Source organism: Pyrus communis, chromosome 11, assembly GCF_041283825.1.
Source record: "Pyrus communis isolate YQ-2024b chromosome 11, ASM4128382v1, whole genome shotgun sequence".
Lineage (NCBI taxonomy): Eukaryota > Viridiplantae > Streptophyta > Magnoliopsida > Rosales > Rosaceae > Pyrus > Pyrus communis.
In genome coordinates, this window is record NC_142575.1 from 4853279 (window position 1) to 4867183 (window position 13905).

The 13905-nt window shown below is 37.1% G+C and overlaps 2 protein-coding genes across 3 annotated transcripts; one reads left to right on the forward strand and one right to left on the reverse strand.

Annotated features, from left to right (window-relative positions):
- The first annotated feature begins 668 nt into the window (after positions 1-668).
- Positions 669-3307, forward strand: LOC137741604 (NAD(P)-binding Rossmann-fold superfamily protein). The gene has a single exon (XM_068481301.2). It carries the CDS (start codon positions 2005-2007, stop codon positions 3160-3162), a length of 1158 nt encoding a protein of 385 aa, XP_068337402.1. The 5' UTR covers positions 669-2004; the 3' UTR covers positions 3163-3307.
- Positions 3308-3995: 688 nt separating this feature from the next.
- On the reverse strand, positions 3996-13466 carry ABCG31 (pleiotropic drug resistance 3). Of its 2 annotated transcripts, XM_088678992.1 has the most exons (24): positions 13009-13466; positions 12181-12301; positions 11897-11985; positions 11481-11565; positions 10789-10951; positions 10579-10655; positions 10284-10428; positions 9654-9955; positions 9294-9575; positions 8705-9021; positions 8460-8620; positions 8245-8348; positions 7988-8144; positions 7844-7906; positions 7607-7725; positions 7129-7461; positions 6743-7033; positions 6558-6641; positions 6322-6455; positions 5947-6174; positions 5272-5443; positions 5093-5180; positions 4768-4934; positions 3996-4641 (listed from the first exon to the last, which is right to left on the reverse strand). In XM_088678992.1, the coding sequence occupies exons 1-24, from the start codon at positions 13335-13337 to the stop codon at positions 4375-4377; spliced, it is 4278 nt and encodes a 1425-aa protein (XP_088535118.1). In that variant the 5' UTR covers positions 13338-13466; the 3' UTR covers positions 3996-4374. The 2 variants fall into 2 exon arrangements, with proteins under 2 accessions (XP_088535118.1, XP_088535117.1); XM_088678991.1 differs by having other exon boundaries at positions 8460-9021; positions 13009-13445.
- Between the last annotated feature and the right edge of the window lie 439 nt (positions 13467-13905).

Here is a 13905-nt window from a genome sequence, read left to right on the forward strand (position 1 = left end):
TATTTAATATAAAAATCATAAATAAATAAAATTGTGGAGAAGGAAAAAATGAAAAACAAATGGTCATTAATTGTGTATTTTTATTTTATCTATGGCACCGTTACCATAGCAAAATGTATGGCACCATTACCATAGCAAAATATATGATAAAATAATTCAAAGTAGTGCATGCATGTCCTACCAATTTTGTGTTCTAACTTCGCTACCACTTCAAGAAAGTTGTGGAGATTGCTTCCCAACGAAGGGCTTTGGTCTCCAAAGTGATGGTAATTTTATAAGGAAATTATTGAAAATGATTTGAAAATTTTGAATTTTAATGATAATGATAAAATAAAGGGTAAAGTGAATAGTATCAAGATTGACTTTTTAGTGTAAATATGTGGTTTTTCGTTAAAGTGAATAATACCGGAAACTTTTCGTTAAAGTTTCCAATTTTACATTCTTTATTCTTGTGTCTCCAAGCTACCTTCACAGCACCAACTAAATATAACACATGCTAGAAAAATGCTAAGGAGATTCTCTTAAAGTGTGATTCTTTATAGACTCTTTGTCACCTTATTTTTTTGGCACAATATTATTTTATAATGTTAATACGAAAATTAACGTTAAATTATAAGGTGACAGAGAGTTCGACTTTTCAGAGAGTCCCCTTAATATTTCTCTACATGCTATATTGAGTTACCCTTTGTATATGTAATACAGTTTAGTTATCACTTGCAAAGTTTTGTCCTTAACTTTGGTCTTAGCCTTGTTAAGTTGTTTGCATACAACGATGAATTTACGAATTTTTCCTTCCGAGCATAAGATGAAAGTCAGGCCTCACAATGGCTAATTGCTCTTACGTAGTGGCCATACTAAAACAGAATATCGACAAAACATTAGACAATTTCATGTGTAACAATAAGGAAAGTTGTGGGCAATTGTGTACACAGAGACCTATGTCATGTGGATCCCTCAATATTGTTATATTTCGAGAATTGTATAGAAACATCTTTGTAAAGAGGAAGATTGAAAGTTCGAATCCTTTTTTCTCAGATAAAAGTCGAACTCTTATTGTGAATATGGGATAAGTGATGTCTACCATTAAATTTAGGAAACTTTAATAAAAAACTCTCGGTACTATTTATTTTAACGAAAAATCACATTTTTACATTAAGAAGTCAACCTTGATACTATTCATTTTACCATTTATTTTGTTTTTATCGTTAAAATTTAGAATTTTCAAGTTATTTTCATTACTTTTCCATTAAATTTATCAGCCGCAAATATATGGACAACTTAAATAACACAAAACCACTCAATATTGTATTTTAAACCATAATGTAACCATAAAGCCCGCAATACAACGGCAAGGGTCACATTCTGCCGGCATACTTGGCATCTAATAGGCTTTGACGCCGCAAAGAATTGTGCCAGCAATCCTCAAAAGAAGGGGACACTATTTCTAGTAATTTTTTAAGGGGATTTTAACGAAAAACTCTGGGCACTGTTCATTTTAACGAAAAATCATATTTTTACACTAAAAAGTTAATTCTAATATTATTCACTTTACTCTTTATTTTGTTATTATAGTTAAAACTCAAAGTTTTCAAGTCATTTTCATTAGTTTTCCAATTTTTCAATTCATCTTCAACACGTTACATAACATTATTATTTTACTCAAATTAATATAACACATGAATTTATTTGTTATTAATATACTCTACCGAAACTTATAAACAATGTCGTCTACCCTTATTATAATACGTGAAAAAGTATCACGTTGTTTATGTTTCGGATACCATAAAAGTTTCCCAAACTAGTTGTTGATTTGAAGTGAGCATGTATTGTATTTGTCTAAACTAGGAAAGGGTATTCCATGTATTGTGTGGATCACGGCTTTATAGGATTAGAATCAGAATTTGACTTTTCTATTTGTATTTGTACATAAAGGCCATATTATTCCTCCATATATTCTTCCATATATCAATCCAGGAACTACCTTGCTCTTTCTTAATTGTGTTAATGGCAGCTGAAGAAACTGAAAACCCAGAGGATGGCAATGGCATTGAACATGTAGCAGCCATTTTCGGGGTCACCGGGCTAGTTGGGAAGGTGCTGGCCAGAGAGCTGGTCACAAAACCCAAATGGAAGGTTTACGGCATAGCTCGTAATCCGGAGATCATGCCGCCTATTGATCAACGTTCTTCAAACTTCTATTTCATCCAATGTGATCTGCTAAACCGTTCGGAAACCGAAGAACGGCTCTCACTGTTGCAAGATGTTACTCATGTGTTTTGGCTCACCTGGGCAAGCCAATACCAGTTGGATAGCGTTGAGTGTTGTGAGCAGAATAAGGCCATGATGTCGAATGCATTGGATGCCATTGTTCCGAAAGCCAAGGCATTGAAGCATGTTTCTCTCCAGACAGGGATGAAGCATTACGTGTCGTTGCAAGGGCCTTTCGATGATGAAGCAGAAGCTCGGTACTACGATGAAGATTGCCCGAGAGTGGATAAAGGGTGCAACTTTTACTATGTCCTAGAAGACTTGCTAAAGGAGAGGCTGGTTGGTAAGGTAGCTTGGTCGGTACACAGGCCTGGTTTGTTAATTGGTAGTTCTCGTAGGACTGTGTACAATTTTATGGGGAGTTTATGTGTTTACGGAACCATTTGTAAGCATTTGAATCTGCCTTTTGTGTTTGGAGGGACAAAAAGGTGTTGGGAAAAGACTTGTATCGATGGCTCGGATGCAAGGCTAGTAGCTCAACAGCACATTTGGGCAGCAACCGATGTTGATTTATACTCGCATTCCACTGATGGTCAGTCATACAATGCAATCAATGGGCCAAGTTTTACATGGAAGGAGATCTGGACGGCTCTTGGAGAGAAATTCGGAGTAGTAGTACACGAAAGTGCATTTTCGGATGATTTCTGGTATTCGAAATCCATGTCTGACAAGAAAGAGGTTTGGAAAGAAATTGTAGCAGAGAAAGGATTGATTCAAACTGAGATGGAAAATTTGGCCAATTGGGAATTCTTGGACCTCTTGTTTCGTTGTCCGTTTAAGCTACTGGGAACCCGAAACAAAGTTGATCGACTAGGTTTTGCTGTGAGGTATAAGACACTGGATTCAATCTTGTACTGGATAGATTGTATGAGAGATGAAAAGTTAATACCTTAAAGCATATGAACTTTTCACTTTTGGTTAAATTTGTTCCAGTAATTTGTGGAGAATGTGGAGCTCCACAAACTCCTCCTGTACATGTTTTTGTTGACTACATTATTTCTTGTTCCTTAATTTATGATCATACAGGGTGTTTTTGTCTCCTCCTATTTTTACTCATCTTGTCCCCAGCCTCACTTTAACAGCAAAGGGAGGGGGCAGCCTGCACTGCCTTTTTAAAAATTTTTTATTATCCAACTGATGGCGAGGTAGCGGAAATTGAACCTATGGTCTCGAGGGTAAATGTGTTAGCCGCTTGAACTACAAGCTCTACGTACATACTTCCTAAGTTTCATATTCAACACACGTCCTATTCGTGTGCTGGATTTCACATGATTAGCATCTGCTTCTATAAATTTGGTTTTAATGTTATCTTTTTCATATTGTTAACTAGGTAATTCGTGCAATCTGTATATAATGAGCTCCAACCCTCTGGCAGATACCCTAAATCCTAAATGCGTATCTGTAAAACAAAAGCGGGTTCATTTCCGCTATAAACACAGTATCGACTATCGACACAAGAAAGAAATTGTGTTACCTTATGATGCCTTCGCTTGGTGGCAGATTGACGCTATTTTCCTCTCACTTCTGCTTGACTACCTTCCTGTTCCGACTCTCTGTAAAGAAAATCCCACAACATCCTAGGTCAGTCCTTTAACGTCCTCCATCTGATGATATCTCTGCGAAACAAGGTTACAACTGAGCTGTAGACACAATAATCTCAAGCAATCACTTGTTAAAGGATAGTATATCAGTATTCCAAAATTTGAAAATGGAAAACGAAGGCGCCATGAAAACATTGCATTGTCTATTCTTATTAATATTCTCAAATCGAACAGTTAATCGACAATAGAATGTATAGGTAGACAGCAGTCTATGTACTTCTCCCTGCTTATAGAGTTCAACTGTTAAATTGGGACTGCTAATTCATATATAAATTTCTCCATAGATTGTAACTATCCTCATGAGTTCCTTAGTGAGAAGGGAAAATTTATGATTTTGTTGACCAGTAGATGGCATTGTAAGCGAAGGCTCTGCCACTTGAGCTTTGATTTCTCCGACAACTTTGATGTGGAACTTAGTCTCTTACTCATGACATGGATGATGGATCGTTTTTCAAGATTCTGAAACGCGGGAAGATCATGAAGTTGGAAGAACTGAACCCTCGACTCATCTTTTCTGAAAGTTGAGTAACTTCACTGAGAGTGCAAAGACGCTGAAGAAAAGGAGGCAAAAGCAAACAAGCACGGCGACTGAAACCCCAATCATCCCAGGGCCATAACCAAGATTGACCTCCAAGTACTCTTTCACGGTGCCCTGAAACGTAGGTCCTTTCATCGTGGTCTCCACATCACCAAGTTGCGAGGTGATAATACCTCGAAGGGTCCATGCCACTGGACAGATGTAGTAAAACCACATCCACCATCCCGGGATATGCTGAAATGAAATTTGTACAAAAACCAAAGGTTAGTTAATGAGTGAAAAATGATTGGTTTTTGGAAACAAAGGTCGAGACATTGAATAATGAACTAGACATGCCGCGATTTTAAGCATATTACTCACCGGCTTTGGGACAAGAAAACCCGAGAGGAGATTCCACAAAGAGTAGAAAGCAGAGGAGACGACAGCCGCAAGATGTTGAGAAGGTGTGAGACCAACAGCCGCCATACCATAGAAGGTAAAGTAGGTGAATGTGAGGAACATGAACACAATATAGAGCAAAAACTTTCCTACAACACATAACCAAACAGAATTTGAATTTTCAGTTACAGTGTGCACTTGTGAATTTAGAAAATAATACTGTAGTCAAACAAATGATAATATCACAGTTAATGAAAAGACCAATTCCAAATAACAAGTGTTTTCGAAGGAAAATTAGGGATCTTACTAAGCGTCCTTTCAAAATGAACCATGACGTATGTGATTACACCGTATACTATTGTCTGCACAGCAATGTATGGGATCTCGACAAGGCCCTGCAGTCGAGAAGGCAAATAAGATAATTACCGCCTGTTCTTTCCTAGATTAAAATTTTGCAAACATTTTCGTTATAGTATGGCAACTTACTTGTGCTGCTGCATAAGATAATGGAGAATACATCCCGGCTGCTTTCTCTCGATAGAATACTGCCCTCTCAATTGAAACAATTGGTTGCACTGAAGAAGCGTTATTGACCCCAAGAAACAAGCAAGCAGCATAAAGAGCTCCCATAACCGTCATTAGCGCTTGAGGTGAGTCCCTATGGAACATATTGGTGGAATGACTCATAACTTCGTTAAGAATTGCAATAAGGGGTAAAATACTTTTGCCATCATGTTCTAGTGTGAGGATGCATATACCACATGTCATACGTGAGATGCAAAGTTAAAACCCTAGCAATTCTTAAGTCTTTGTCTTCATATCACGGAAACTGTAATATGTTCTCACTCAATTCCAACACTCGTATATTCATAGAAAGACTCAAGATTTCTGCTACCAAATACTTCCCAAGGGTGGTTACCAATGCCAAAGCATTTGGCTGCCCAAGTAGTTGATGTTGTTCTTTAAGATCTAAGATATAGCCCTAAATTCATCTGTAATTAGTTATTCCATCGAGTCTGCTTTGAGAATGTACGTAGAGACTTGAAACTATGAGATATAGCTAGACAATTCAGCATGCCTGTGAATAGTGCGCAATTAGAGCAATGTGAGCTCGAAATGCAACCAAATTTCAAAACTTACTACAATAGAGATGAGGTGTACCTTTTTGTACCAACATTCCAAAATGCAGAACCAAATACCAGTGCACTGATCGTTGTAAAAATCAACCTCATGGCATTATAATGTGGACTTCTCCAATATACCAGATTTTGTTTCCATAAGCAGATCAAAAACTGCGACATTGTAGTTTGAGAATATGTCGATGCAAACTTCAGTGGTTCTGAACCAGCTGGAGGAATACTAAATTGTTTGATGGACTCTTCTACCTCCCTGAAGCAAGATGTAAAGAAATTTGTTAAATAATATTATGAAAAAATAATTGTAAGGATTAGTTCCCATTGACAACAAAGAATAAGGAAGTCGATAGAATCAGCACAGGTCTCAGTCGCATTACAAACGTAACATGAAATTGAGTACCTGTATTGGTCTGAAATTCTGTAAACGTTTGCAAAGTCTTTACCAATTCTCTCTTCACAAGCAGGTGTAGTAACCTCAAGCATCCAGGTTGCTGGATTGTACCCTCTGGGAATTGGAGTGATTCCGTTGATTCCCTGCACAAGAAAATGAACCAGTATATTATTTTGCTTGACACGATAATGAGTGGACTGATTAGATTAAGGATTAAGTATACAAACAGGTTATTACAATGTTACCTGAAAATAATTTATCATTGTCTGCGAGTGCAAACCAAGCTTTCCTCCATATATAACTTGCCCCCCTCGTTTCATAAGAAGAAGCTGCGTATCAAATCAAATTCACAATTAGAAGAAGACAGTGCTTGACCTTTGGTTCTTATACGAAAGCTTTCTGTCGGGTGTTAGTCAATGATCTAACCAACCTCATCGAATGCCTCAAATATATCAATACTTGGTTGATGTATAGTACAGACAACCGTTCTTCCTGTATCAACAGTATTACGAACAGTCCGCATCACAATGGCTGCTGCCCTTGCATCGAGTCCTGATGTAGGTTCATCCATAAAGATAATTGAAGGATTTGCAACAAGCTCCACAGCGATTGTCAGGCGTTTTCTTTGCTCTGTTGATAAGCCTGAACTGCCAGGCATGCCGACCAAAGCATGCCTTAGAGGATCAAGCTCTACTAATCTCATTACTTCTTCAACAAATTCCTGAAATGAAAGTAGTACAGTTACGTCAAAAACAAACTGGAAAGATTAGGAAAGACAAAGTGAACATAAATATCTGAAGAAGTATGATAGCTCACAAGTCTTTTCTCTTTGCTGACTTCCTTTGGCAGGCGAAGAGAAGAAGAAAACAGCAGGGATTCCTCAACTGTAACTTGAGGAGAATGTATGTCATTTTGCTCAACATATCCCGATATTCTGGCAAAAGTACGTTGCTCTTTTGGGTAACCAGATATTCTGATATCTCCTTCAATGTATCCTCCAGTTTTCCTACCAGCAAGGACATCCATCAAAGTGGTCTTACCAGCTCCACTAGACCCAACTAAAGCAGTAAGAACGCCAGGTGAAAATACTCCACTCACATTCGCCAAGAGTTGCAACTTATTTTCTGGTATTCCTTGCGACTTCATTTCCTAAAAGTTCAAACATCCCTCAGCTTGCATCAGCTAGAATATCCAAATCCACTACAAAAACGTGACGTTCTATTAACTAGTTCGCATCACATATGTATAAAGAATAAAAGAACAAAAGAAAATCAAAAGCACCAAGGCAACAGACCTTTGGCATGTCAACAAAGTAATTAACATTATGGAAAGTCATTGTCAATGGCTGAAACGGTAAGATCATTCCCTTTTTGGGGCTGCTAGTTTCAGTCGATGTTGGCTTTGATTCAGCCACTGCATAATCAAATTTATTTTTTTAGAGATATTTTTTCTGATCACAAATATTACAACAAACCTGGTACCAATTAAATATCAAATTATAAACGATCACTTAGCAGATTTGGAGACTGACCATCTGCAGCACGGCTCCCTTCTGTGTTGTCAACTGGAACCACTGTCTGGTTCTTCCTAAGTGCTGTCAATAACGATAACCTTCAGAGATCATTTAAAACAAATATGAACACATAAAAACACACAAACCTTTGTTTAAACTTACGATTTAGGTAAAGCAAGGCCATAGTCACAAGGCCATTGAAAAGTATGGCATAAAGCAATAAGGTACCAACTCCAATCCAATACCAATGATCACCAGTTGGTAAGCTGTGTGAGTGAAGAATATTGTACCCGATTGTGTCATCATTAACAGAAGATTTCTGCAAAGTAAGAGTGTCCAGAACCAGTAAAATTAATCTATATGAAGCCGAACAAAAGAATGTACTGATCCAAAGTTAACCATAAAGCTGAAGAGCATACCTTCATCCACCTTGTAGCAGCAAATTCGTTTACGGACATAGCTCGTTGCCCATAAGATAGTGGTGATACCCAAAAGGCCCAAACCCACCATGGCTTAATGCTTGCTGAAGAAATAAACAGCCAAATTATCAAAATAAAAAACAAAATATAAAAAACCCTTGTGTGTTAAATTCTAACAATAACTAATCTCTGAATCAAACAGAAGATTTTAATACCTTTCGGAATGATGAATCCACCCAGCAAGAATATAATTAGTAGCGCAGCTGATCCAAATGTATTGGCAATGACCATATCTCGCGTAATAGAAGCCATGAACCGAAAGAGACCCAAAGCCATTTGGTGCACTGAGAACAGTAAAAGCATGAAACGAAAAAACCTGAAATATTTATGAAAAGTGATGAGTATTGGACAAACTGTAAGAATTTGAGCATCTTTGAGCGTATGAGTAAACAAAGAATACCTTCCAGCAGCAGGAGCAAAACCAACAGTGTAGTACACAACACAAGACCATACAACAGCTTCAATAATGGAGTAAGGAATACGCAGAAGCCAACTCACGACAGACCATGCCCACGCAGGATGAAAGAAATTGTCCCTTTGCTTGTAGAAGACTGGGAGCCGAGATATCATAAGAGGCAGCTCAGAAAATCCATTAAACATCATGTGCACCAGCCCAAAAAACAAGCAAGAAAGATAAAGTTCTCCATGTCCCTCATCTGTCGGGTGCAGTCTTGTTCGCAGAAACATTGTGCATGTAACAAATCCAACAAATGCAACCTTTAAGAGACATAGAGAACTCGGATAAGAATCTGCTAAAAATAGAAATTTTCAAATTTCAAATAGCACTTTATATCTTCATTTGTTAGAAGGTTATATATCAAGTCGACTCCCAATTGGTAAAAACAATTTATCTAACTACAAACATATGGCTACCCTGTTGACAATGATATAGATACCCAGTAAGAGACTAATTGTAGACAGGCAATGATACACAGTTTTAAAATCAAGATTCGAAAGATGGGTACGAGAAGTGACAGAGTAAAGTGTACCTGGCACGTCCTAAATATATAAAGAAACTTATGCCTGCTGATCAACAGGATTTCTCGTGAAAAGCATGCTTTACAAAGTTCCCATCTTGAGACTGCATATTTTGATTTTGCCAACGCTGCAGGATGAGTATTAGACTTATCATATGGATCCGAAAGCTCAGACTCCAGAGTCCTTCCAAATTTGGAATTTCTGAAGGCTTCAGCAATTTGTGGAACAGAAAGGTACACGTATGGTTTCGATTTATCAGCCCAATACTGAGATTGGTCCTTTTTAGAAGTCACCTGGAAATAAAACAAGTTATACCAATGCAAGCAGCCTAAAAAGATGAAATCATCTTGTTCTTTTAAAATTATATATACCTCTTGAAGAAAATCTGCAACTCCCTTGCGTGGGGGTAGAAGAAAGCCTAATGACTCGAAGAATTCCAATACTTGGGCTCTAGGACCATGATAAACCACATGCCCTTCTGATAACAGCACCAGATCATCAAAGAGATCAAATGTCTCGGGCGCAGGCTGAAGAAGAGCCATTAGTATTGTCGCATCCATTAGATGAACAAAGTTCCGAGTGCATTTTACAATTTGGAATGTAGTAGAACTATCAAGTCCGGTAGAAATTTCATCCATAAATAGGGCTTTTCTTGGGCCAACAGCCATTTCTCCTGCAACACATTAGCTTAATTTTTACAATTGGATGAAGGGAAAGTCACAAAGGCAACCGAAATCAGTTAAGAATTCCTACATTTGTAAATAAAAGATGTTTTACGTTCTTAAAAATAAAAACAACAAATCATATTGATCTTGGATGTAATCAGTTAGAAATGCTCTAAGAGCTTAAACAAAATAAAACTTCTCCAGCCAAAAAGTTAAACATAACCATTCAGCCGTACTCCAAATGCATTAAACATCAGTCTCTTCAAAATTATGTTTACAAACATTAACATGGTTAAAGAATACAATTAAATTCATGACAGCGAGTGCGAGAGATACCTGTGGTGACCCTTTTCCTCTGTCCACCTGATACGCCTCTTACCATTTCGTTTCCAACAATTGTCTCTGAACATACATCAAGACCGAGCACTTTCAATACATAATCTGTTGAAACACTGTGCTTTTTACCGGCAACAGATGATGCCTGTGGATTGTGGATTCAAATTCATTACAAAGAACACGTACGGAAAAATAAAACAAAACCTTTAGTACTAAAACAATTACAGAATCCAAAATTCAATTTTTTATTTTTTATTTTTTCTTCTGGTGTCAAAACCAAATTATAATAACAAACCTTCATATATGCATCAATTTCTGGATCCGGCCTTATGTTCCTTTCCCTCTCTAACCGTACCAAATCGTTCATGTATGCTACAGCATAAAACAATTGACAAAAACAGCAGAAGAATATTAACAGTACTCGATTGATAACATGAACGCAATTGCTGAAATTAAGAATATCTACACATTGAATGTAACAAAATTGCAATTAACAGGAACACACCTGCAAAGCCTTCGCTTGCACCTTGACATCTAGCTGCAAAATCCAATGTTTCTCTTACGGTCAGTTCTCCAATATGATTATCTGTTTGGCTGATGTAAGCTGCAGTTCTTTGAACGCAAAACTCGTTGAGCTTATGGCCATTGTAGGTAATGGTACCGCTTTTCTGAAAAGAAAATCCCAAAGTGTTAAAAAGGGTGTATAACGCTGTGCATGTGAGTTAAACAGAGACATTATATTTTTTAGCACATATTTCTTATGTGAGAATCAACACGCTTCTTCGCATGTGTAGCGTGAATTGTTCCGATACTACATAGAATCCAATCGAAAATCAATTTATCGATAACAAATGAGGCCCGAAATGTTTTACATTGCAATGCAGTATGCTTAACATTCTCAATAAGGGATATCCTCTCATCAATTAATAGGGTGAAGAGAAGAATGGATCATATAAATATATTGAATGAAAGCGTAACGATCTTTTTAGTATTTTTCAAATGTTGAACAAGTGGTTGTAGTTGAATTGGTGAAGAGCGTTCGAAGAACTTCTAAAAAGTAAAGTGACCAAAACCATATACATACATAGAAGTAAACTGAAAAGGAAAGATGATTTACAAATTTACACACAAATTACAGCTTGTGATAAAAAAAATTTTTGCTAAAAAAGGAAATATAAACAACTACTAATTACTGACCTTTAAGTTGGGGTCAAGTTTTCCTGCAAGAGCCAAAAGCAAAGTGGATTTTCCAGAACCTGGAGGACCTAAAAGCAATGTCATCCTACAAAAGGAAAACAACATATGCATTAAATAAAAAGAAAACTAATTAAAAGTTCAAAAAAAATTTAGTTTTAATGAAAAATGACAAATAAATGTGTAGTGAATAGTACCCGATAAAGGTAAAAATATAGTTTTTCGTTAAAAGTGAACAGTACTGGAAATGTTTCGTTAAAACTCCCTTAAATAAATTACACTTGTATGCTGATATATGGTTACACAACACATGATAGTAGTGAATTTAAAAATAAATTAAATTGCATTTAAACTAAACATATTTTTTTTACTTCTAAATCAATTAAAAAAGGTACTTCTAACGCGAAAACAAAAATTACCTTCCGGGTTTAACAACGCCTCTAATGTTGTTCAAAATGGTTAAAGAATGTCTCTTAGGTCGAAATATCCTCAAACCAGTTAAAATACCCTGCATTCAAATATATAGTAGCACTATAAGATATATCATTTTGCATGTGGTTTGATATCTTAGTAGATACAATGTTAGATTTCTACACATACGTTTCGGATCCGAAACTACCTAATCCTCATCTCCTAAGATATGTCATTTTGCAAGGGAAAAAATGATAATTGAGCTTTCTCAGATAATTATTTAATTACATACCTCTAAAGCATTACGAGTATAGTTGATTAGAGTAGGCAAGGCTCTTGATCCAGTCTGAACGTTTGCCACCACTTTCAGATTATCATACCGTACTTCAACCTTTGCGACCTCCAATCCCACTCTTCATTTAACACAACAAGAACAAATAAATTCAGACAAACAAATTAAAGATAAACAAAATTACTAACCAGATAAAGAAATTAACCAGCATTTGATGAAGCTTCGGCTTCAAATTAGTATAAAGAAATTAACCATGCATCCCAAATTTGGTAATTTAATTTGTATTCGCAGTTGGATTTGCTTCATGTTAAAAACAGAAATAATTGCAATATATTTGATTAAAACCAAGAAAAAAAACCCACACATATGGTATTGTGCAAACAGTTTTACAGAAATTACATACTTAATTAACGTAGCTCCTAACAACTGCTAATGTTAATGAAAATTTCTTCAAAGATATAAATTACAGATGAAAATTCAACGTCTCTGAACTTGTCTATATTGTTCATGTTTTTATTCGCAAAAGTGTTTTTGACAATGAAACATAACGAAAATTTTAAGCATGTTCATACTCTAATGCTTCCGATATATGCGGGTCCCACCGCCACTCACATGCATACAAGAAAAAATCACTGCTTTTTTTCTCAAGTTTTCCCTTTTGTTTTGAAAAAGAAAAAGAAAAAGAAAATCTGAAAATTAACCTAAACCCATATTCTTTTGTGATCTTCAACCATACACCAAATCCATGAACTAGAGAGAGAAATAGGAGTTAGAGAGAGAGAGAGAGAGAGAGAGAGAGAGAGAGAGAGAGAGAATGGCCGTTCGTACTTATCGAGACGCTCTTTAACAGCGGAGAGCAAGAGATAGTTATCTTGATCGTTAGTGGCCAACGCTTTTTTGACGACGAGCTCCCGATTGAACCGATCCAGCTTCCTCACGTCGACCGTCTCCACCTTTTCGCCACCGCTTCTTTCATCGGACTCCCTCTTCCTCACCAGCGCCGTGTTCGACCGCCTCTGGGACGGCAACCTCCCGATCGCCGCCCACATCAGCTCCTCCTCGTCCTCCGCCACCGACTCGGCATTCGAAGGCCGAGCGAACGACTCGTTCCCCGCCTCTATCTCGAAGTACTCGCTCCCGTTCGACGCCGCCGCCATTGTTTCTGCCTCACCACCTCCGGTCGATCTCGACCGTCCGATCACTCACCCTCTCTCTCTGTTAATTTTTTTTTTTAGGGATCTTTTACTTCCGAGAGTTTTGATTTAACCAGAAATCCTAACAGACTTGGAGAGAAATGAGGACTGTTGGGAACTCATCGGCATGCACGAGTACTCTGAGCTGTGGGGGTATTATGGTCATTTTATCTTTGGACTAAAAGCCCCGCGAATTTTCAAGACTGCGTGTTTCCGATTTTGCCCTCGGCGTTTTCGTTTCTGGAGGAGGAAACGCGATGCGATTGGAACAGCTTTCGTTCTAGAAGTTTGGGGTTCGTTTTGGGAAGGAAATTTCTTTTCTGGTCCGGTTCTTAAGGTGTTGGCACTGATTAAAGTTTTCTGGAAATACAAATTAAAATCGATTTTAATTAGTTTGTAATTAATTAGTTGAGTGTCCACTTAGTACTACGGTCTAGTTGTAGTCTATATGCAAAGAGAAATGCTAAGGGAATATCTTTCCGAAAACTCTATGATAGCTCACAGTTTAATGTTAATTTTTGTACTAATATTA